A 26,153-nucleotide genomic window follows, 5' to 3' on the forward strand; every position below is an offset into this window, starting at 1 on the left:
CTTCCTGGGGGCGGATCTTCTTGTCAGGCTCGGCGCCCAACTGGACACAATCAATCAGGTTTTATGGTCCCAGGCTAGCGCTGAAAATCATTTCCTTACCACGCAACCAGAACAGATGTTATCAGGACAGACCATTCCCCAGGCATGTCAGGTTACTAGCGAGGTGGCTTTAACCATCCCAGCGCGGACAGCAGGTGTCCCTATCCGCCTCGCAATCCGTAAGGGACAGAAGATGCTTGGCTCACAGGTGTTCTTCCAACCCTTACCCCGCTTTCAGGAGCTCAACCTGACAGTCTGTGGGATGCCCCTGCTTGAGCTGAACAATCGTTCAGCATACTTACTGGTCCAGAATCTGACGCACGTTCCGATTCAGGTAATGATGCGACAACCACTTGGGATGCTGGTCGACAGCTCATTCCATGACTTCGAACTGATGGTGCCTATCATAGGAGAGCTGCCACCGTCCTTAATCCGAGACGGCGACTTGAACAATGTCCTTTTCACCTTTCCTACAAGGATGATCACCGTTGCCCGCCACGAAATGCTACAGAACGAAGCAATTTGCGGCACCTCGCTGAACACTGAAGGTGACATGGTCGTGTACGCCCTCGTGACCGAAGGGGGCGATGGAGCTGACCTCCCACCAGAAGAACCATACCCCGGCTTTGAGTCTGAAATTGAGCAACAACTCGCAAAAGCAGATGCTCTGACCACAGAAGACCAGCGGGAAGCACTTCGGAAGCTATTCCGAGAGTTCCAGGAAGTCTTCTCAAGGGACTCTCATGACTGTGGAGTCACCGATCTCCACACAGTTCGCATTCCCACCGATCCCACGGCACCACCAACCTTCGTACGCCAGTATAGAATCCCGTTGGCTGCCTACGAGTCCATCCAGGAGATCCTTGACAAATTGTTGCAGAAACAAATTATCAGGGAATGCAACTCTACATACAATTCGCCAATCTGGCCGGTGTTGAAACCGACAGGCAAGTGGCGTCTGACCATTGACTATCGCCCGTTGAATAAACAGGTCCCTCTTTCCCGCTGGCCTATGATCCACTTGGATCAAGAGTTGGCCAAGGTAAAAGAGGCCCGCTTCTTCTCAACGGTGGATGTGGCCAACGGTTTCTGGACCATGAAAGTCGACCCAAGTGACCAGTACAAGCTGGCTTTCTCTTTTGGCAATCGCCAATACACCTGGAACCGATGTCCGTTTGGGTACTCGAACTCACCATCTGAGTTCAACATTTTCCTCCACAAAGCGATGAGTGATGCCGCGGCACGCGGAAACCTTATCTATGTGGACGACATCCTCATGAGAAGCCAAAACTTTGAGACACACCTAACGGAGATTCGCCACGTGCTCAATCAGCTCACCGCGGCCGGAGCAAAACTAGCAATTGCTAAGGGCCAGTGGTGTCGCACAAAGGTTAAGTATGTGGGCCTGACGGTTGGAGCCCAAGGCATCGAACCCCAGGCAGGGAGAATTCGAGCCATTCAAGACATCAAAGCTACAAAAGGTGTGTCCGAACTCAGGAGTTTCCTGGGGGTCTGTAACTACTCCCGACAATTTATTGAGGACTATGCGGAGATAACCAGACCCCTGACGGAGCTCCTCCATAAAGATAAGTCCTTTGAGTGGGTAGAACCCCAAGAACAGTCTTTCCGCCAGATGAAAGAAAAACTCTGCTCTGCACCCTGTCTGGCGTACCCAGATAAAGACAAAGAGTTTCATCTGGAGGCGAGTTTTTCCTCCCACTGCCTCAGTGCCGCCCTGGCACAGAAGTATGACACGAACAAGCGGGTCGTCGCCTACGCAAGCCGACCTCTGAGCAGTGTCGAGATTAAGTTCTCGGACTGCGAGAAAGCCCTTCTTGCCACGGTCTGGGCTGTGGAACACTTTCGCAGCTACATTGGGGGCCAGAAAGTGATCATCGAGACTTGTCACCAACCTGTCACCTTCCTGAACAGCCAGCGGCTGAGGGAGGGGCGGGTATCCAATAGCCGCGTTGCCTCCTGGATGATGGCACTGCAAGGCTACGACATCGAGGTCAAGTACGCCCAGAACCATAAGATGGCTTTGGGCCAGGGTCTGGCCGAATGTCAACACTGCAATTGTGAGGAGCAACCAGACTCCCACTTTCTACTCGTCACCACTCCATCACTTCCTTCCAATCATTATTATTATGATGAAAATGTTTGCAAGGAACTCCCAATGGTCTATGTGGATGGCTGTTCGTTCCACCACGAAAGCCAAGTCCGGGCCGGAGCTGGAATCCTGTGGGTCAAACCCCATGTCAACGAACCAAACCACTACCAACTGGGTCCCAAGACGAGCCAGTATGCGGAGATTGCGGCAATACTCATCACGCTTCAACAGGCCGACAAGCTGGCTAAGACGCAGCTGGTGATTTGCTCCGACTCCAATTACGCTCGACACAGCTTCGTTTCTCACTTCCCCACGTGGAAGGGAAAGGACATGAAAAACGCCCGGAACAAAGAAGTCAAACACGCGGAACTCTTCCTGGCTTGTGACCAACTTGTGACCGACAAGGGAATGACCGTGTACTGGAAGAAAGTTAAGGGTCATTCCCAGGTCGTCGGTCCCGACAAGGACGGTAACGACAAAGCCGACCGCCTAGCCAAGCTAGGGGCAGAACAGGGTACGCCCTGGGAGTTCCAGAGTGAGTGGCTTCCAATTGCCAAAAGTTGTGCGGTAAATGCTATTACCCGTCGCCAGGTAAGGGAGAAGCAACAAAATCCTGAGACCTGCGCACAGACTCTACATCTGGGTCGCAAACCCGACGACACAGATTTGGTCACTATGCAAGAACAGGATCCGGATATTCAAGCCATCCGGCAACTCATGCTGAACCCTCCGTCAGGTGTCCCCCCACAAACCCTGCCGTCTGAATCAGAGGAGCTAAAAGCCCTCCGCGCCAACCAGGTGCACTTTAAGATGGAAAAAGGTTTGTTGGTCTACACCCACAAGGGCCAGGGTCCCATGCGATGGGTTGTCCCAACCAATCACAGGGGAGTGATGTTAGCCCACGCCCACGACTCACCAGTCGGGGGGCATCGGGGCTACAAAGCCACCCTCAAAACCCTCCAGCAGTTTGCTTACTGGTCATCAATGGCACGCGACATAAGGTTTTATGTCCGGGGATGTCTCGTATGTTGCCAGTTTCAGCCATCCCGACCACTGGGTCGAGCTCCACTCCAGATGAGAGGAATCACGTTCCCTTGGTCCCACCTCCAAGTCGATTGGATCGGACCAGTCCCCAAGTCGTCACGTGGTAACAAGTACCTTCTTACCGTCACGTGCGCTTTCACCAAATGGGTTGAATGCCTTCCAGCCACCAACGACACAGCCCTAACAACTGCAGTCCTGCTGTTGAACCATGTGTTTAGCCGCTGGGGGCTACCCCTCTCCGTTGATTCGGACCGAGGCACCCATTTCACGTCCAGTGTCATGACCACAATGTATGACATATTGGGAGTGGATGTAAGATTCCACATCCCGTATCATCCCCAGTCATCCGGCCAAGTAGAACGGGCCAATCGCACTATTGTCAGCATGCTCAAGAAGTACGTCAACAGTAGTGGCAAAGATTGGGACATGAAACTTCCATTGGTGCTGATGGCCATCAGGTCCACTCCGCACCGCTCTACAGGAGTCACACCCTTCGAAATGATGACTGGAAGAGAAATGACCCTCCCGCTACACCTCCTGTACCGTCCCGAAGACGTCAGTGTTGCTACCGCCTATACGGCACACCAGTACGTGACAGACTTGCGCGACCATCTACGGGCCACGTTCGCATGGGCTCAAGGAAACTTAGAGGCCAGCGCCAAGGGATACAAAGCCTACTACGACAGGAAAGCGTCTCATCGCGAGTACCAGATGAATATCACTTGGATCTTTGGCATTCTCCTCACTTTACAAGTCACCCTGGCTTTTGAGGTGGTCGAACCAGGTCCACCAACCGGCACAGTCCTACAGGAAACCCCCGGACTCATAATCACACATTGTGGCCTCTACACCCAGAGGATCTATGTACGACTTGATCCTTGGAATACGTTTCGCCAGCATATCCGCTTACCCCCGCGATTGACCGAGGGGCGACTAAGCGGAGTACAAGCTCAGGATACAGTTGAACGCGCTAAGCAGACAACTGTCCACATTCTTGAGCAGCTACAGAAGTTTCTCGTCACTGAGGAGGACCTCAGCGGCAAGAAACGGCAAAAACGATTCCTCGGTGGACTGCTCGCTGCGGCGTCAGCCATTGGGTCCCTGTTCTCCATTGGACTTTCAGCAGCCAACTCGGTCAGCCTGAGGGCACTTCAGAATCACATGGGTGAACTCGATAAAGAGATGCCAGAGATCCAACAAAGACTTCTCCTCCAGCAAGAGCAGTTACAGGACATGGGTAAAACCCTCAAGGGTACCATAGTGGCTGTAAACCTGCACTCAGCTCTCCTCAATAACACTTTGCATGCTCTAGAGACTTTGTCAGAAGTGGTTAGAGAAGACATCACGTACGTGCGAGTAGTCAGAGATTTAATGCAGGACCTCATTAGAGAAGTAAGCTCCTCAGTCAACAGCCTGAGCGGTGGACAGATTCCACCTTACCTGGTATCCCTGGACCTGGTAGAGCGAATACTTACCTCCGCTACTACCACAGTGGTGCAGCCTGCTCAGGTACACCTGGCATATAGTCTCGGCAGCGCAATTCCTATTTCAGTAAACCCACAGAAACTAGAAATAGGATTCATTCTAAACTTACCCATCATCGAAAGGCAGAACATATATAGACTAAAGTCAGTACTGAATGTTGGCTTTTGGCAAGACAACACCCATGTACACCTTAGAACACCTCCAACCATTGCCTACCACGATGATGACCCGTCTTTCTACCTCATTCCTAACCTGAACATGTGTGCCAAAACAAAGGACATACACTGGGTGTGCCCAAGCAACCCCTTCGTTCGAGATGTGACCAACTACCTCTGCGGCCTGAGATCGGACACTCCCGAACAAAAGTGCCAAGGTAGTATGACCATCAGGGATGAGACCACGGAGACACGGGTGGAGCGGGCGGGCAACCGCTGGCTCGTGAGTACACCGGCCACCGAAGCCTTATTGTGTCATGACCGCCATGATACAGCCACTAAGCTAACGCTACCCAACCAGACAGTGTTTTTAACAATTCCAGTGGGAACTACAATACATATCGATGACATTGTCCTCCATCATCTCAACCCCGACAGGCATGACGTGGAGATTGAGATCATGGACGCATTCAGAGGTCACAACCTCACGATAGGCGACACCCTTCAACAGCAGCTTCTGACTGTAGGCACAAAATTGGTTCAGTTCAGTCTCAAACCGACTGGACTTACCACCACATTTAGATCACATGTGAATGGGTTGTCGTCCTATCAAGATCATCCTATGAATTGGATAGCTCTGGTGCTTTTGCTTAGTGGTTGGATCATCACGGCCATTGCGGCATACGCAATGTACAAGTACATTCAGACACTACAGGCCAAACTAGATTCACTTCTGTTTGTGTCACCACGCTTCATACAACCGACCTCAACCACACCTCTAACCGGCTCCACCCCTTTGAAGGAGTAAGCTGGTTAACCCTAACAATCTTTCCTCCCTCTCCGCAGCAAAGAATGTAATAAGATTGGTGTTTTTCCCCTCAGGTTGAACGATGTATGAATGTAAAACAATGCAACTAGCTGTAGATAGTCATCTGCCCAGATACTAGAGCCTCTGTAAACGTCATGCGCTGAACGGCATGGACTACCCAAACTCTTTCCCATTCGGGAATATGGACTGTGTAACCCTCAGGTTACCATCACCTACACGGACTGTTCGGCCCTTTCATGCTCTAAAGACCGGGACCTGCGTCCCACTCTTCAGAACAAAGGGGGACTGTAGGGACCTCACGAGACAAAGAGCGGCCTAGAGCAGAGCCTAGGCCTAAGCCTGAGTTACCGGCCTACATGGGTGATTCAAAGCCTGATCACAGCAGGGGACCCAGCCGCCATCTCATGAAATCTCGCGTCTTCACGCGAGATCTCAGTTGAGTCCAAACGGGAGCAGCCCCATTGGATGAGGCTAACAGGAAACGTGGGGTCTTCTCCGGGGAAACGCCCACTATCTCAAGGGATAAAAGCACGCCACCTGAGGAACTCGTCCCTTTTCCACTGCAACTCACGTTGCTCCAGGAGGTACCCAACGCTGCAGCGTTTCCCTTTAAGACCGAGCCACAGTAACTGACCTCGCCGGACGAGTAAAGACACTGTCGAGTTCATCAGACGTCCAGACCACCATACCTATAGAAGGAAGACCCGGATCCGCGTCCTTCACCAAGGAAGAGACCGCCCCGCCGTCTTCACATCAGCTGCTTCCATCCGCTGCCACACGGAGAGCCAGCCCTGCCGTTCTTCCCCCCGCTGACGAGCATCATAACGGCCCGTTATTGTCCGAGCCAGCGCGACGAAGCCGCCGGACCAATTAACGAAGATCTACACCACTATCGCTCCGAAGAAGCGATTCAAGTAAGAGGCTTGTATCTGGGCAGAGATTAGTGAAAGTGTATCACAATAGTTCATAATTATTGTGCTGTATAGTAAACGTACGGACCGCCGAGTCCGCTTGTTTTGCTTGTGTACTTTGCTTGTTGCTTGTTGTTGCTTGCTTTGCTTTGCTTGGCTTGTTATTGTATTTTGCTGTGTATTGTACTGTATTTTACTGTGTTATACTGTGTTGTTGTTGACTGCTGTGTGCACCCCGCCGTGGGATTTTCCTTGAAAATCTCTTTGTGCTGCATCAGAGCGTCTCCCTTTCTTTCTTTCTTTCTCTCTCCGACCACGTGGGACTTAACGGCTCCGTTCGCGCGAGGTCGTTGATTTCCGTAACTCCTCCCTCGTGACGGTGACGCCGCCTCGGGAGTTCCCTTGCTCCTCCCACACACGCACACACGTAGATACGCCTCCTCACGTTCCCACCTTACTGATCACGCGGGACTTTCATATCCGTTTGGGCGTGATCTGTAACGTTCGAGCAACCCCTCCCTCGTGACGGTGACGCCGCCTCGGGATTCCCCTTGCTCCTCCCACATACGCACACACGTAGATACGCCTCCTCACGTTCCCACCTTACTGATCACGCGGGACTTTCACATCCGTTTGGGCGTGATCTGTAACGTTCGAGCAACCCCCCCCCCCTCGCGTGACGTACCACTTGCGTGGTGACGTCCACTTAGGGTGTCCTTTGCTCCTCCCATACCACACGTATACACATTTGCATTCACACACACCTCTCTTACACACACACACACCTCTTCTTTTGCCTTTGTGTTTGTTTAATTCTAGTTTAGGGCTTAGAGCTGCATTGTAGGATATCCATTTGTTTATTAAGTATTGTTAATGAGTAATTACTGCTGTGATAAATATTGATTTAGATTAATGTTGTTAGAGTGTTTGTTATTGATTGAGATTACTGTATTTAAATAAATGTTCTTATTTTAACTAGCAGTTGTCTGTGTTTTATTGTGCATTCATATTGTAATAACAACTGGTTATGAGAGTTAGTGCTCGGATTCACCCTTCGCTATTCACCTCCAAAGTGTAAAGTAGTGTTAAAATACTGACCTTTGGAGGGAATATTTCCCTTTATGAGACTGGATTAACGTTTTGGTTATTGGTCCCTGATTCCAGGGTGGTGCCCCGTTCATTATTAATGTTGATTAATAACTCTTATTAATAATAATAATTCTATGAATATTATTTATTAAATTAGCTAATAACCAAACCTGTTCCATTTGTAAATCCCCTACATTATAATTAATAACAATTATTATTCATTGTTCAAATAAAACATGGTTATTCCATACACACACATATATATGTACATACATATATATATATATATATAAAAGATGTAATCATTTCCAAAATTCACAATATATTTTTATCTTAAGAAATATTCTGTTTCAATGCATATTTACTGGCATTTAGCCTTTCAGAGATTCAGCAGGTTGCTGGGACTGAACACATGTCTTTCAACAGCATCTAAATCCCACTCAGTGCATTTTATTGACAATTTTAACTTTTTTTGGGACCATAGACATCTATTCAAGGCAGATGGACTCTGTCTAAACAAGTCAGGAGTAAAATTGTTCAACTCCAACCTAATCTACTTCCTGCGTCATTCATCTGTTCCCTCTGCCAAGGACGCGAGACAAGAGGAATCACCACTGGAGGAAGACACAACACAATGTGCCAGGGGACTTCAAGAAGAATCATTTCACCCCCCACCACAAGCCAGCCCTTGGATACAGCAGAGACAAGAATCAGCCTCTGTCTCCGCAGCCTGATAAGGATGTTCCTTTACAAAATGTTGCAAGCACAGATTGATATGTGCTGGGTCCAGGCTTCAAGGCTAATGATACACGTGACTGTTTCCAGGACAAGCTGGGGCCCTGTGTGATGAGAGCTTCTTCTATCTCAGTTCTAATAAGTAGTAGAAAAAGAATGGTGAATCTGCGAAGAAACAGGAAGATTTTTACTGATTGTGCAAATTTATCAAATTTAGCATTGATTCCTTGCCAGCCAAACCATGTCCCAAAAAAATATAATAATGCTTCTAGCACATTAAAGCTAGCCCTGTTAAACGTCAGGTCTTTGGCAGGTAAAAGTTTTTTAATCAATGATTTTATTATTGAGCACAAGCTTGATTTTATGTTTTTTAACTGAAACTTGGTTAGACCAAAATAACAGTGCAGCTGTTCTTATCGAGTCGACTCCTCCCAACTTTAGTTTTATGAGCGAAACTAAAATGCATAAGAAAGGAGGTGGAGTTGCCATATTGTTTAATTATTCTCGCCAATGCAAACAGATATCTTATGGACATTTTGCTTCTTTTGAATAGGTCGCTGTTCAGCTGAACTCCTCTTCTCGAGCTTTGTTTCTGAATATCTACAGGCCACCTAAATACTGTGCAAACCTTTTGGATGATTTTACTGAACTGCTGTCTATAATTTTTGTTGACTTTGACTGTGTAGTCATTGTTGGTGATTTTAACATCCATGTTGACAACCAACAGGACAGAGGGACCAAAGAACTTTGTCAGTTTCTTGATAACTATGGAATGAGTCAGCATTTGACGGAGCCCACATACAATAGGGGACACACTTTGGACTTAATCATATCAAAGGGCCTGAACATTTCCAAGGTTGTAGTGATGGATGTTGCTCTGTCTGATCATTCTCAATCTCCATGGAGAAATGCCATGTTGGTAAGAAATTAAAAAAGAGTGTCGAAACAAGTTCATTATGACATCTATAAAGAGAGACTTTGCATTTATAATTCAGAACTGAAAAATGCAAGGCGGTCCTTTCTTCTCTGACATCATCACCAAAAACAATAATAATGCACGTGCCCTGTTTGCTACTGTCGACTGGCTAACAAACCCTCCTGTGTCAGTAGCCTCTGAACTTTTATCCACCAGGGCCTGCAATGAATTTGCTTCCTTTTTCACAGAAAAAATTCACAAAATCAGACAAGCAGTCACTTTCGCCTTATCAGGTACAGGATGTTTGTTGCCCCTGCGTCCACTTAAACCTGGCGCAAATAACATGACACAATTGTATCCAATAAATCAGACATACCTGGAGGAAATCATACAACATCTAAAATCCTCCTCATGCTGCCTTGACATTCTGCCAACAGGCCTTTTCAAAAAAGTATCAGATTGTATGGTCTCAGAGCTTTTACAGATTGTTAATGCATCTTTTGTTTCAGGAGTCTTCCCACATGCCCTGAAAACTGCCATCATCAAACCACTCCTCAAAAAGAACAATTTGGACTCATCGATAGTAAATAATTACAGGCCGATATCAAATCTTCCATTCTTGTCTAAAATAATTGAAAAAAAGGTTTTTCAACAATTAAATAGCTTTCTAGCACTAAACAACTCTTTTGATGTCTTCCAGTCAGGTTTTCGACCTCACCACAGCACTGAGACTGCTCTTGTTAAGGTCTTCAATGACATCCGATTGAACACAGACAGTGGTAGAATTTCGGCTTTAGTTTTACTGGATCTCAGTGCCGCATTCGACACGGTTGACCATAATATATTACTAGACCGACTGGAAAACTGGGTGGGTATTTCTGGCATAGCACTCAGCTGGTTTAAATCCTACCTAAAAGACAGGGACTTCTTTGTGTCTATAGGTAATTGCAAATCTGAGCTGAACAAAATCACATGCGGAGTTCCCCAAGGCTCCATCTTGGGGCCTCTTTTGTTTAACATCTAAATGCTCCCACTGGGTCAGATTTTTGAGAACAACAAAATAAATTACCATAACTATGCAGACAACACACAAATTTACATAACTCTATCACCAGGAGACTACAGTCCAATACAAGCACTGAGTGAGTGCATTGAACAAGTCAATAATTGGATGTGCCAGAATTTTCTTCAGCTGAACAAAGACAAAACTGAGGTCGTAGTTTTTGGAGCCCAAAAGGAAAGATTAAAGGTCAGTGCTCACCTACAATCTGTAATGTTAAAAAGCTCGGACCAAGCCAGAAACCTTGGTGTAGTCATGGACTCTGACCTGAGCTTTAACAGCCATATTAAGACAATTACAAAGACAGCATTCTATCACCTGAAGAATATAGCAAGAATTAGAGGACTGATGTCTCAGCAGGATTTGGAAAAACTAGTCCATGCATTTATCTTCAGCCGACTTGACTACTGTAATGGCGTCTTTACTGGTCTTCCTAAAAAATTGATCAGACAGCTGCAGCTGATTCAGAATGCTGCTGGTCAATGCTGGAACTAAACGTACTCCCCGCCCTACACCCATTTTCTCTCCCATAATCCCCCCTCGGCGTCAACCTCGAACAACTTTGGCACCATCTCCACAAACAAGACACCCACCACCTCCATCCCCTCCACGATGGAATCAGCCTCTGTCTCCGCAGCCTGATAAGGATGTTCCTTTACAAAATGTTGCAAGCACAGATTGATATGTGCTGGGTCCAGGATTCAAGGCTAATGATACACGTGACTGTTTCAAAGGATAAGATGGGGCACTGTGTGATGAGAGCTTCTTCTATCTCAGTTCTAATAAGTAGTAGAAAAAGAATGGTGAATCTGCGAAGAAACAGGAAGATTTTTACTGATTGTGCAAATTTATCAAATTTAGCATTGATTCCTTGCCAGCCAAACCACGTCCCAAAAAATATTAATAATGCTTCTAGTCTTCCTAAAAAATCGATCAGACAGCTGCAGCTGATTCAGAATGCTACTGCTAGAGTCCTCATTAAGACCAAGAAAGTGGATCATATCAGTCCAGTTCTGAGGTCTCTACACTGGCTCCCTGTCACTCAGAGAATTGATTTCAACATACTGCTGCTGGTTTACAAAGAACTAAATGGTTTAGGGCCAAAATATATTTCTGATCTTCTGCTATGTTATGAACCATCCAGACCTCTCAGGTCATCTGGATCAGGTCTGCTTAGTGTCCCCAGAGTCAGAACTAAACATGCAGAAGCAGCCTTCAGTTTTTATGCATCAAATATTTGGAACAAGCTCCCAGAAACCTGCAGGACCGCTACAACTCTGAGTTCTTTTAAAACAAAGCTTAAAACTTTCCTTTTTGCTGCTGCCTTTAATTAAACCAGATAATGATCTGATACTGCACTAGAGCTTTTACTCTTTTGTGTTTGATTCTATTTTAGCTTCTATCCTAGCTTTTATTTTTAGCTTGTTTTTATTTTCTAATCTTTAATGTTTTTATGTTTTTATGTTTTTATAACTGTTTTAATTATGTCTTAATGTTCTTTTGCACTTTGTCGCAATGTTCTTGAATGTTTATGTAAAGCACTTTGAATTTCCCTGTTGTTGAAATGTGCTATACAAATAAAGCTGGCTTGCCTTGCCTTTCAAAAACAACTTTTTCTCTGCGGTCAAAAACTGTTTGCTGTCCAGTTTGCTGCAAACAAAAAAAGACATGAACTTTTATTAACAGATATTCAGGCTTCATTAGAAAATCTAAATATAACTTTGAATATAAAAAAATAACACTCCCTACAGCCCCATTATAAACAATCATAATCTCATATATTCAGGTAACCCTAGCCCGATATGGGTGCTGTCCATGGTGCTTATTTTCCAATATAACCACATAGGGCTGGGCAATGTGGCCTAAATTTTCTATCACAATATTGATTATTTCATATCTCGATAATGATATACTGTATATCAAAATATATTATGTTTTCTGGTAATTCAATAAATAAATAGAATAAATATGAAATAATTACATACTTCAACGAATATTTATTTAGTGTTCTGATATCTACTTGTAGAAAAAAACATCACTAGGAAATGGGTGATTCCTGACCCCCTTTACTTCACCTAAAAATGAACATATTATTATTATTATTATAAATGTTATGTAATGGAACGAACAATTGACTTTCACTCTTGAAATATACGTTCTTTTTTTTCTATAGAGAATTCAATACAGTTGTTACATAAAGAATAAATGTTCCAGTTTTTCATTATAAAAATTGCAGTAAATATATACCACAGTATAAAAATAATAAAAAAATAAAATAAATTATACAACAAATAATAAGTGCAGGGAAAGGAAAATATATAAATAAATAAATAAATAAACCAAAAAAAGCAATCTAATAGTTTTTGCCCAATTATAATTTTTGAGTTTTAAGTTTTCAATAGTAGTCAAGTACATTTTAAAATTAGTATCTTGAAAAGTATAAAAGGAGGGAAGTCTTTAAACCATATAATTTTATGGATATAGTATTTTGCTAGGATATTAATCAAATGAATTATGTATATAAAAATGTAATTGTCTCCTAACATGATAATGTGTTTTGAAATCTTAAAAACATCTTGATTGCTGATAAAGTAAAAAAAATTAAAAAAAATGAAAAACTTTTTATTGGCAGATATGTATGATGTGGTATACAAGATTCAAAAGTATAATATACAGAAAAAAAACAAAAACAAGGTGTATCCAAACATCTAAACAACCCAAGCAGATAAATATGCAGTAAATATACTGTAAAACTGCAGTACGGTATCAATTAGACAGACAAGGGAAAGACACATGAGCAGGTAAATTAATACAACTGACTTAACAGGTGAGTCTCATTTATGAAGCAACACAGAGAGGTTGCTATAATATGAAAAATTAAAGGATGCCATTTCTTAGCGACATGATCATTACATCCTCTGAGTGAATATTTACATCCCAATAGGAGGTTTCCAGGCAGAAAGCATTCTACAACGCTCCAAAAGAGTGGTAAAGGCAGTTATGTCCTTTTCTTATATAATTAAGATTGAAGTTGGCATTCCAAAAATTGCCAGAAGAGGGCATAGTTGTACCTTGATCTCTAGAGCAATAGTTAGAATATCAAAAACATAGCACCAAAAATGTCACCAATATATATATATATATAAACTTGATGGAAATTTATGTCTGAAATAAGTGCTGGCAAGTTAAAAAGCACATTTTGATATAAAAAAAGACAAAAGTTAGGAGTTTGTATCAATCAAGGTTTTATTTCAACAATCAGTGATTTTACAGCTGACGTCTTGATGGTGTCTGAATCAGTTTATTATATAGTAAAGTTTATTGTGATCTCACCAGAATCGTGTCGACGCTGTTTTAGGCTCTTCAAACTAAAATTACAAACAAAAACAGTTGTCAGTCGTAAATGACAGCAGAGGTGTTGTTCTCACAAAATGGGTGAATATAGTAATAAAATAAAGAAATAACAAATACAATTTACAAGTTCTCATCTTCGGTCCTACTCTCACCTATGGTCATGAGGGTTGGGTCATGACCAAAAGAACGAGGTTGTGGGTACAAGCGGCCGAAATGGGTTTCCTCAGGAGGGTGGCTGGCGTCTCCCTTAGAGATAGGGTGAGAAGCTCAGTTATCCGTGAGGGACTCGGAGTAGAGCCGCTGCTTCTTTGCGTCGAAAGGAGCAAGTTGAGGTGGTTCGGGCATCTAGTACGGATGCCCCCTGGACGCCTCCCTTGGGAGGTGTTCCAGGCACGACCAGCTGGGAGGAGACCACGGGGAAGACCCAGGACTAGGTGGAGAGATTATATCTCCACACTGGCCTGGGAACGCCTCGGGATCCCCCAGTCAGAGCTGGTTAATGTGGCCCGGGAAAGGGAAGTTTGGGGTCCCCTGCTGGAGCTGTTGCCCCTGCGACCCAAACCCGGATAAGGGATTGAAGATGGATGGATGGAAGTTCTCATCCAGTGTCTCTGAAGTCATTGTTCAGTTATCTCTTTCAGTATGCCAAATAGTGAGTTGAGTGGTTTTTGTATCAGAATGACTCTCTTTTCTCTTCCTAGCTGCAACTAACAATTATTTTCATTATCAATTAATCTGCAGACCAATAAATCAATGTATTGTTTGCTCTATGAAATGTCAGAAAATAGTAAAAAAAATCACATTCACAAGGAATCCATCGGTACCAACCATGTCATACTAGCTTGTCATGAAGGAGGTTAAATAACGCTCCAAACTTACGCTAAATGTTGTCGAGGAAAAACTGTCATGGCCATTTTCAAAGGTGTCCCTTGACCTGCAGGGGTGTAACAAAGTAGGGGGCTCATCCGTGATTAAAACCACATGCAGTTTGGGGGCAAGCCATAGTCAAGTCAGCACACTGACACACTGACAGCTGCCGTTGCCTGTTGGGCTGCAGTTTGCCATGTTATGATTTTGAGCATACTTGTTATGCTAAATGCAGTACCTATGAGGGTTTCTGGACAATATTTCCCATTTTTTTGTGTTGTTAATTGATTTCCAATAATAAATATGTACATATTTTTGCATAAAGCAGCATATTTGCCCACTCCCATGTTGATAAGAGTATTACATATTCGACCAACTCCCTTTAAGGTATATTTTGAACAGATACAAAATATGAGATTAATTTGCGATAATGGCGATTAATCATGGATGATCATGCGATTAATCGTGATGAATATAATATTCCGTTTCTACCAACAGATCCCCCGAAATGTTACACACACAGAGGAAATTTCCCGCAATATGTTTTCACTTCCTGCCTTACAACAGCGTCTTCCATCATATCAATTAAAGGGTATTGATCCTATAAACGCTCCTCTCTGGAGAGGCCGGTGTAATCAAACTTCCTCTCAAATGACTCCAGAGCTGATGGAAGATGCCTGAAGGAAAGCAACCCACAGCTCTGACAAACACAAGAGTAGTACTGTGTGTGTGTTTTTTTTAGTTTGTCTTGTTGAAAGGATAGGAGGAGAAATGCATTTCAACAGGGCCCAGTCAATATAATTGAACATGATTATTGATTAAAAAACAAACTAAAAAGACCCAAAAAACAATAAAAGTAACTGAGGGGTTAAAAACTCCTTAAAAGAAATGTGCACTGACAAATAACTGCCAGTACCAATTTAAGAAAAGCTTGTTTAATTTGAAACTGTCATAAGCTGAGTTTTGTTGACGCATGTGATAGTTGCATTTATCCTCTTTATGATATTTTAACCATGTGTTGTTGTTTATCATTTGACCACCTTTAACCATATAACCATTTGATTATTTTCAACAATATTCAATTTCATTATGTCCATTCACCATTTTGAAAACTACTCATCTTGAGTTACTTTAAAGGTGATTCATTATATTTTACTGTGTGATTTCTATGATGTGGAAGATGAAGGAATGAGGCCTTGAAAATTGAAGAGCTAAACAGTTCTTAGAAAAGATTTGATAAGAATAAGGAAGGTTTTACTTTTGAGTTTTATCTTTATGTTTTACTAGATGTGATTTTTATATCCAAAAAAACAAGCATTTTGATGTGCATTTGTAACTGCGTAGGTAAATCGCAAGTGCTTCAAACATGTAAGGTGTGTGCGTTTATCTCTCTTTTTTGTGAACTTAGCGTGCCAAGTAAAGTTCATGTTCCTGTGTTAACTGTGTGCAAGGCAGGTGCAAAAACCACAAGTTTGCAGAAGCAACAGGTAAACGGGAAAAGCAACTGTTGCAAACAGGAAAACATCTGCTTAGACAGGGTGCTTCTGTTCTGAGCTGGTGCAGAGTTGCGGGCAGAGTACATGTATATAACACATGAAGTTGAACCGCTTCGAGGCTCGCTTTCCTGATGCTCCGAGAGGTAAGTTCAGTGCTCTCCGCTCTACGGCAAACATTACTGAGATGAAGTAAATACCGAGGCCATGCTGTTATGTTATTAAAGGGAGAATCAGTGAACAGAGTTAAAGATGTAACTTTATGTTTGATTGATTGCTTTGAATAGATCGAACAGTAGGCCAGTAGTTTAATAACATAGTTTACTCCAAGTCGAGAATGGAGCCGGCTAATAGCCGAGGAGGAGTTCAGATTGGGGGTACTACGATAACAACGGGACGTTCACACTGAGAACTAGCCGTTTCTCTCGGGAGCTACGGGATCGCTAGCAACCGTGATACTGATCCTTGAGTGTTATAGGCGGCAGATTAATGAACGTGCCGTTTTTGACACTCTGAGGGCAATCGTCTTGTAAGCTCTCGGTTTATAAATAAAATAGGCGGTAGAAGGTATTGAAACAACTCCTAGAAATAGGATCATAGTGGTAGAGGTCTTTCTGACGCTTGTTTTAACAGTCTCTAATTTTAGTTTAGGTTGTCTATATAAACAGTATATACACATGCTGTAGCAAAAAAAAAGAACATACAGTTGTATTTCAGTGGCTTTAAGATAGCATGAACCCGTTTTAGATAATAACTGAATATCCAGTACAGTGTATTTGTATATGTGTTTTTAATTAAAAACTATAAAGCTCAACTTCTTCTTTCACCTCTTTTCCTGTTGACAAAACTCAAACTGCATGTTCTGTGTGATGGAGATTCTCCTGTGTGCAATCATTAGGCTCACAGACTGGCTTTTTTTCAATGCTTGAGTCTTTTAATTGTGTAGAAGATAAGAAAAACACTCCAGAATGAAAAGGCCAAACAGGCAACATTCATTAAGTAGTTTAACAGTTACAGGAAAGAAGTATAGATCACTACATGCAAGAGGCTACAGATGATGAAGACACAGATAATCACACATCCACCCAACACTCCTGTGGTTGTGATAGGTACTGCATGTTTCTCTCTTATCCAAAGAGATATCATGGCTTTTTGGCGCAGACAAACGGCCATAGGCGAGAGCAAGGCTGGTCGTCAAATTTCTTCTGAGCTGTAAAAAGACATAGGGAGTTATTAAAGGGACTGTATGTAACTTTTTACACGTATAAATTATTTTTTATTTCAAATGAGGGAACAGGTTGTAGCCCAACTTAAAAAAAATGACAACTTTCTGTGTTTCCTCTGTCAGCCTGTAGACTGCTTTTAATGTGTAATATATATATTTACCTCCATGGTTCATCACCAGACAGCCTGTATTACCATTGCCATCAGGCTGTCCTCGAGCCCAGTAGTTGAAATTAAAAGGTGTACCATCACTCCAGAATCAAGTACCAGTCTAAAAGATTAGAATACAATATAATACAATAGACAGTATGGTTTAAACACGCTTTTTAGTTTGTTGCTTTACATTGTGTTTAATCAGTGACATACCTGTTGTGAATCGGAGCCTCCGAGCCATGTCAGTGGATAATTATGAGTGACAGTCTGTATCACATTCTGAATCAAGTTATACTCCTTGAAGCTGTGGACTGATGCTAGGATTCCACCATGGTGCTCACAATATTTCTATAAAGGACAGAGAGAGTGGAGTTGTAGAATATGTCAATTAACAACATGTGTAACAGCAGAATGGACGCAGCGTAGAAGCGCTCTGCACTGAACAGCTGATTACCTCAGCATTAGCCCAGGTCATGGGTGTTGGAACGTAAAGGAAACAGCGACCACTGGAATCAGTCCAATCACTGAAGCAAGGTGAAGACCACTTGAACACGTGACTCTTCACTGAAAACACAATTAGAAAAGATCTGAACAAGGATTATCAGAGCGTTTTCACTTAAAACGGCTGGAAATGGAGCTGAAGAGAGTGAGAACAGTTAAGTTTCAGCCGTAAAACCGAAACAACGAGGTGAAAGACACTTTCAGTGATCTCATCATCTCAAATCATCTACCTGTCTCTTAGACCCCATTCCTAATGGCATTGGACAAAAGACTTGTCACTGGACCTGTCTTGTTAGATCTTCTTATAAAAAGCGTCTCGAGATAACTTCTGTTATGATTTGACGCTAATTAAAAATAAATTGAATTTCATTTAATTTTGCAGAGCTGATCATAAGAATGACTATATTCATTTGCACAATGCATTTCTGTAAAAAATCTGAACAAATACCAACTCACCTTCTGGAATGAGCAGTCCTGTCTTCTCAACAAGCTTTGCCTCTGGAACAGCTGGAGGTTTGACACACACACACACACACACACACACACACACACACACACACACACACACACACACACACACACTTAGTGACTCGGTTAATGTGCTGCTGTCACTCTACATTCACAATAACTGCTGCCCTACGTTAACACTCACAAGCAGCTCTGGTCAGAGCCATCACGGCACAGACGAGTAGAGACACAGTCAGCATCTTCATGGTTGAGAAAATGATGATGATGATGGTGATCTTTAACAAAGAGAAACAGACATGTTAGTTATACTTCTGAAGAACATGAGGACTAGAGTCCATTAGAGGAAGAAGAGATGATGATAAGAGAGATGAAGCCGACCTTCTGCAGGATTATCTTCTTTCTTGTCTGTCAGCTTGTAGCTTCAGTCTTCCTGTGTGGAGGTGCTGAACAAGAGAAACACCAGCTCTTATATACTGTGAATTATCTATCCATCTTTGTTTTAAATAAATATCTCAACGTACTCCACCCCTGTGATCATATCGATGGCTACAGTATTTGTACAGGGTCATCAGAAGACCACTTGCCACTCTGTTGTTTTCTTTAATAGATAAACAAAGTTTGAGCGATGAGACGGTGAAATTCTTCTCTTACTTGGCAGAGAAATGGTGAAGCTTGACACATAAGATTGAAACATAGATATTAAAGTATCATATCAAATGATGAAGTGAAACACATCAGGTACAGTGTAGTGGACTGACCTTTCAGCCCCAAGGCCCAAGAGGAGCTGCAGATGTCCAGGTGCAAAATGTTTGTAACTGTATTCAGGTGGAGCAGGGTGTTGCTGAAAAAGACCATCCGTTCTCATTTACACCTTCCGTGGGTAAATATAAGCTGAAAAATATTGGCAATGGTTGTTATCTTTAGGATTCATATTCAAACATCCTTTTCTGGAAATTCTACTGAACTAGGGAACAGATCCAAAACAATCAAATAAAGGAGCCACGTCACACTACAGTGTAGAGGCAGGGTCACCTTTACTGGATGGGTTAAAACATTTTTCACCAGGAATTACAGTGAGAATAATAATAGTACTAAGCTAGTCATTATGAGGTAGAAGTTTTTCCAATAATCATGGAGTAATATCAGTGTAATACATTCATAATAATCCAATACCAATAGAACAACACAAATTATTGCCAGAACATGCCGAAATTCTTTCTTGACCAAATGCTCGATTCGGATTGGTCAATCACGGCGGTCTGTAGTTTCTCTACAACAGTCCGTTGCTATGGGTGCAGCTCTGATGTCGGACTCTGGCGGATCGTTTTCGTGTCAAAATATTGATTTCTTCAGTAAGTAGCTGTGTAATAAGCGGGATAATGTTAGCGGGTCGTTGTTGTGAAAGAATCCCCTTCAGGGCGATGAGAGTGTCGGGGATTCTTTCACAACAACGACCGGCTCGCTGTACATTATCCCTTACACATTAATATTAACAAAATACTGTTATCATATGAAACCAGAAAACCTAAGGGATCCATCGCTACCAACCATGTCATGCTAACATCTGTAGAAGTAATCCCTTTTTAACTATATAAAAATGTGATAAACAATGATAAAAGTATTAATCCTATAACCCTGTGTTTATTACTGAAACAGCATACAATCATAGTGCTGCTGCATAGACCCCCAATGCTGTAACTCACAGCTGTAGTGATGTAATGCTTGTAATGAACTCAAATCACCTCGCAGCTGCAAGGGGCCCAAAACAAAGAATCTGTCTCTGACATAAAGGATGTCGGGGAGGCACCTAGATCATATGTATGGTATAGGGTATATGCTGATTAGTAAGATATTTTGACAGAGACCAGTAGAAGTGAAGAATATTAAAATGTATGATGGCAGGATAGGAGGGATGAGTTCTTTGTTCCAAGTATATAAGGTTATGATGTAAAGCCCACGGACAGTAATGTCCGGACCGGCTCGGGTTTTGGTTGTGTTTGTGTCTGTTGATATTAAACACAATGAAAACTCTGCTTCTTGCAATATTCTTGTACAGCATCAAGTGATTCATTTGAGTAACCTGTGTTGACTTTCTGACACCATTAAAATTGAACATTGAAGAAAATTGAACTGAGATCTCAGCCGTTCCAGGCCCAAGGCTTGAGATTTCAAGACTCAACACATCCTCCATCACATCGTGTTGTAAAAAGTTTTGCGTGTATTAATTTGCAATCATGAGACTCACAGACTGGCTTTTTTTCAATGCTTGAGTCTTTTAATTGTGTAGAAGATAAGAATAACACTCCAGAATGAAAAGGCCTAAAAGGCTACATTCATTAAGTAGTTTAACAGTAACAGGAAAGAAGTATAGATCACTACATGCAAGAGGCTACAGATGATGAAGACACAGATAATCACACATCCACCCAACACTCCTGTGGTTGTGATAGGTACTGCATGTTCCTCTGTTATCCAAAGAGATATCATGGCTTTCTGGCGCAGACGAACGGCTTTGTGACATAGCAAGGCTGATCGTCAAATTTCAGTTCATCTGTAAAAAGACAGAGGGAGTTATTTAGGGATAAATTGTCTGCTTTCTCAGACAATCAATGAACCATAAAAACTATGTATCTAATGAGGCCAAATACTAAATATTTTAAAATTTTGCACAAAAACTAGAGGACACAGAATTTTTTTTAGAGGTTTATCAATAAATACATATATATATATAAGCCCTACACTGAGTCTTGCCGTGCATTCATGTAGTACATAAAGTGACTGATTGGGGTGGAACTAGGGATATCCATAATTAACCGTTTAACTGTTAACCAACATTAAACATTTTAATCGATTAACGCTATCGGTTAAAACGGTTAAAAGCAATGTTAATAATTAACTCAAAAGCTGAGCGGCTCAGAGGAGCGGCTCGTCACCTTAAGAGGCGGAGCCGGAGTTGCAGGATACAGGAAGTCGGCTCCGGTCTCTCCAGCTCGCTTGAGTGGAGCGGAGGAGTTGTAGTTTCATAGCATTTATTCACCGACAAATAAACTGTACACACACTGTCTGCTACACCTACGTGGGACTCAGTTGTCTGTTGTCCTGATACAACGCAGCTGGTACACCGCTGCATGCAAGGCACAAATCTTGTCGGTTAACGGTTAAAACCGGTTAACGAGGGTCGGTTATCGGTTAAGAACATTTTTCAAAATTAGCATCCCTAGGTCGAACGATATGTTTTTTTCAGGATTGATACCGACTATTAGCAATCAGGGAGACCGATAACCAATATTGTGAACCGATACACATTTGCAGTGAAAATGAAAATATTGGCTTAAAAAATGGGAACAACATCAACTCCAACCCAAAACTTTGAAGCAGAAAAGTTCAAATTTGATATTTTATAACTTTATGACTGACTCCATCAAATGCTTTGCACAAACCTTCACCTGCCTGGCCAAGCTAAAGAGGAAGTGGTTTCAGTGTGCCAATTTGTCTTGAAGCCAATGGAATGATATATTGTCAGTTGTCCAATAGTTAGTTTAATGTGCCTTGTCCGTTGGAAACCAACCTACCGACCATTATCATCACTTGTACTGATGTCTGCATTGATAATTCTTTAACCATAACCCTGCTAAGACCTCAGGAAAAATCCTTTCTCACGCTCTATATATATATTTACCTGAATAGTTCATCACCAGACAATGTCCAGTCCCATTATTATTATCAGGCTGTCCTCGATCCCAGTTGTCGTACAAAAAAGGTTTACCATCAATCCAGAACCAGGTACCCTCCTAGAAGATCAGAATACAATAGACAGTATGGTTTAAACACTCTTTTTAATTTGTTGCTTTACATTGTGTTTAATCAGTGACATACCTGTTGTGCATCAGTGCCTCCGAGCCATGCCTCTGTATCGTTCGAAGTGACACTATGTACCACATTCTGAATATTGTTGTACTGATCGCGGTTGTTCGCTGATGGAAGGTTTCCACCATAGTCCTGACAATGTCTCTATAAAGGATAGAAAGAGTGGAATGGTGTGGAGACACACAAATGACACATTACATATCAAGTAATGCAAAGACAGAAATATGTCAATTAACAACATGTGTAACAGCAGAATGGACGCAGCATAGAAGCATTCTGCACTGAACAGCTGATTACCTCAGCATCAGCCCATTTCATGCGATTTGGAATGTAGAGGAAACAGTGACCACTCCACTCAGTCCAATTAGTGGGGCAAGGTAAGGACCTCTTGACCATGTGACTCTTCACTGAAAAAACATTTAGAAAAGGTCTGAACATGGAGGCATCAATGTAGATTTGAGTGAAAACAGAAAAGTTTCAGCTGTGAAACCAAAACAACGAGGTGAAAGACACTGTGCAGAGCTGAACTCACCTTCTTGAATGAGCGGTCCTGTCCTCTCACCTGGCTCTGCCTCTGGAACAGCTGGAAATTTGACACAGCATTTAGTGACTCGGTTCATGTGCTGCTGTTACTCTACGTTCACAATAATAGCATGCAAACGCTATTTGCTCCCTATTCATTCCAGTGAAGAAGGACAACACGTGGTTACTTCCGGTTGTAAACTAACTGAATAATCAGCAAAATGCGTGTAAAGTATGAAAAGTAAAAGTATTCATCGTGCAGTAAAATGTTCCGTGTCAGTGTTTTACTATTATTTATGATGTTTCTGGATTAATATTACTGCTGCATTAACGTGTATGTTGCATTTTTATGGAGCTTTTTTCCTATCTTTACTCAGGTCTTTCAATTTGAGAACATGACTCATTGATTTCACGATCAGATTTTGCAATGCTTTCCCTCAAAACCCTATCCTCGCACTCAAATAGCCCCTACTCGCGCTTAAATTTGTTCTGCTTCTGCTCAAACTGTATGCTTGCACTCAAGATATATTGTTGCTTGCACAGATTTCATGCACTCCAGCTTCAGCCCTTGTCCTCACACTCAGGCTGTCACACTCTACATTTGTAAATCCACACTCTTGCTTCTGTTTGATTTTCCTTTACTTTATTAATGTATTTATTTTTATGAATTTCAAAATGTATTTATTTATTTTCTATTTATTTATTTATATTTGCATTCATTTTTAATTTATTTTTAAATGTGTGTATTAGTTTGTGTATTTATGCATTTAATTCTGCACGATTTTCCCATTGCATTGACCCCTTATTTATTTCCCTAATCTTATTTGTTTCTGTATTCTTTTCTTTATACATTTATTTGCATATTTCTTACTACAGTGAAGAAATGCAAAGGGGAAATCATGCAGAAATAATTACATAAATACACACATTTAAAAATAAATATAAAAAATAAATAAAAAAGTAAATAAATAAAAGAGTAACTGCAAAATAAATAAATACATTTTAAAATGAATACAAATAAATACATAAATAAATAAATAAATAGGAGTAAATAAAAACAAAGATAGTAGATAGAGTTGTTCCGATACCAATACCAGTATCAGAAATGTGTCCAACACTGGCCAAAATTCGGGATCGGGAATCAACGAGTACGTCAGTCTATGAACTGATTCGATACCAGGGTTTCCGCCAGCCTGAAATGACTCCCCACCAGGCCAAAGCATCGGAGAATTATACATTTTTAAGATGTTTTTTAATCTAAACTGTATTATACAAGTAGCAAACTCCTTTAAGAAATAACTCAGTGCGTAGGTTGTGTGCTTAACGTTAGCAAGTGTCGTGTTTGCGGTCAAGAGAGAGACAAAGAGAGCGAAGGAGCGAGTGTGTGTGACGGAGTGACAGTGAGATGAAGTCAGCCGTAATAGCTGTGAGCGTAGCGTTGCAGTGTGTGTACAGTTTAGACTGTCGTCGGTGAATAAATGCTACAACTCCTCAAGACACAAGCCAAGTTTCCGTGTCTTGTAGGTTTTTTTTCCATACATGAATCGGCGCGTCAGCCCAGCACGGCAGGGATTTACGTCTCCATTACAACAGCTGTGACTAATGGCCGTTGTATTTTTATTTAAAAGCTTTTACTATGATGGGTTTTCATCACCAGCAGCTTAACACGACTCATATGCAGCTGAAAAGCGAAACAGTAAAATAAAGCAGATATTTTAAAGTACAAACAGGGAAGCAGGAGATTCTATTAGAAGCTACAAAGGTACTGAGAGCTGAACACACAACGTCTTTCTCACTGGTCTCCTGCATGCTTGTTTGTGGGGGGTTACTAAATAGCAAGCTGCTAAAATCTGTTAAACAAGGTACAAGGATGTACGTAAAAGAGTACAAATACTTGCAAGAACTGAACCTGAACCGCAACTTCAGGTATCGGAACATCTCCAGCTGTAGATGTTTAAGGCTGTGCTAATTTTAACTCCTTTATATAAACTGTTGGATAAGACAAATTGTAATCTGTAAAGTAAAAAGTACAAGATGTACAAGTCAACACTCACCATCAGCTCTGGTCAGAGCCATCACGGCACAGACGAGTAGAGACACAGTCAGCATCTTCGTGGATGAGATGATGATGATGATGATGGTCAAAATGATCTTCAACAAAGTGAAACAGACGTGAGAGTTATACTTCTGAAGAACGTGAGGACTAGAGTCCATTAGAGGAAGTAGAGATGATGATAAGAGAGATGAAGCCGACCTTCTGCAGGATTATCTTCTTTCTTGTCTGTCAGCTTGTAGAGTCAGCCTTCCTGTGTGGAGGTGCTGAACAAGAGAAACACCAGCTCTTATATACTGTGAATTATCTAAATCTTTGTTTTCAATAAATATCTCAATGTACTCCCCCCTTGTGATAAAATCAATGGCTACTGTATTTGTACAGGGTCATCAGAACACCACTTGCCACTCTGTTGGTTACTTTGATAGATAAACAAAGTTCGAGCAATGAGACGGTGAAATTCTTGTCTTTCTTGGCAGAGAAACGGGGAAGCATGACACATAAGATTGAAACATAGATATTAAAGTATCATATCAAATGATGAAGTGAAACACATCAGGTACAGTATAGTTCTCTCAACAACAACAACCAAAATCAACGTCCCCTAGTTACTCTAGATAATAAAATAAAGAGACGGAGATCTAAAACTGTCATCAGACTATCAGAGGTAAGTGAGAGTGGACTGACCTTTTAGCCCCAAGGCCCAAGAGGAGCTGCAGATGTTCAAATGCAAAATGTTTGTAACTGTATTCACGTGGAGCAGGGTGCTGCTGAAAAAGACCATTCCCTCTCATTTATACCCATAATAATTTCAATGGCTGTTATCTCTATGATTCGCATTCATACTTCCTCGTCTAGAAATTGTACTGAACTAGAGAACAGATCCAAAACAAACAAATAAAAGAGCCACGTTTGAAAAGACAACACAAGGTAATTACAGTCACACACACACCACAGTGTAGAGAAACGGTCACCTTTACTGGATGGGTCAAAAAAATATTTCATGGGGAATTATAGTGAGAATAATAATAGTACTAAGCTAGTCATTATGGGGTAGAATTTGTCACAATAAACATGGAGTAATATCAGTGTAATACATTCATAATAATCACAAGGAAATTCTAGAAGAAGCCAAAATTATTGCCAGAAAATACTGAAATTCTTTCTTGACCAAATGCTAATTTTAGCTTAAAAAACATTACCTTGTTATTATAATTAATAACAATTATTATTCATTGTTAAAATAAAACATGGTTATTCCATACACACACATATATA

General features: G+C 41.9%; 2 protein-coding genes and 1 pseudogene across 2 annotated transcripts in view; all 3 read right to left on the reverse strand.

The window, feature by feature from the left end:
* LOC141760559 (ladderlectin-like) overlaps positions 1–26,153 on the reverse strand; it is a 138,884-nt gene that overhangs the window by 68,008 nt on the left and 44,723 nt on the right. The gene's annotated exons all lie outside the window — the stretch shown is intronic.
* LOC141761212 (type-2 ice-structuring protein-like) lies at positions 17,230–18,678 on the reverse strand (annotated as a pseudogene).
* Positions 20,687–25,036, reverse strand: LOC141761213 (ladderlectin-like). Its single transcript, XM_074624544.1, has 6 exons — positions 24,877–25,036; positions 22,833–22,883; positions 22,598–22,707; positions 22,310–22,444; positions 22,113–22,224; positions 20,687–20,984 (listed from the first exon to the last, which is right to left on the reverse strand). The coding sequence occupies exons 1-6, from the start codon at positions 25,034–25,036 to the stop codon at positions 20,917–20,919; spliced, it is 636 nt and encodes a 211-aa protein (XP_074480645.1). The 3' UTR covers positions 20,687–20,916.

Source organism: Sebastes fasciatus, chromosome 22 (genome assembly GCF_043250625.1).
Source record: "Sebastes fasciatus isolate fSebFas1 chromosome 22, fSebFas1.pri, whole genome shotgun sequence".
NCBI lineage: Eukaryota > Metazoa > Chordata > Actinopteri > Perciformes > Sebastidae > Sebastes > Sebastes fasciatus.

Excerpts from the sequence above, each read along its gene's own strand:
- LOC141761213 (XM_074624544.1), bottom strand. The coding sequence starts at position 25,036 with ATGGACTCTAGTCCTCACGTTCTTCAGAAGTATAACTCTCACGTCTGT. Across the intron at positions 22,708-22,832 it reads AGGACCGCTCATTCAAGAAG|TGAAGAGTCACATGGTCAAG; the intron begins GTGAGTTCAGCT and ends ATGTTTTTTCAG. Across the intron at positions 22,225-22,309 it reads GAGGCACTGATGCACAACAG|GAGGGTACCTGGTTCTGGAT; the intron begins GTATGTCACTGA and ends CTGATCTTCTAG.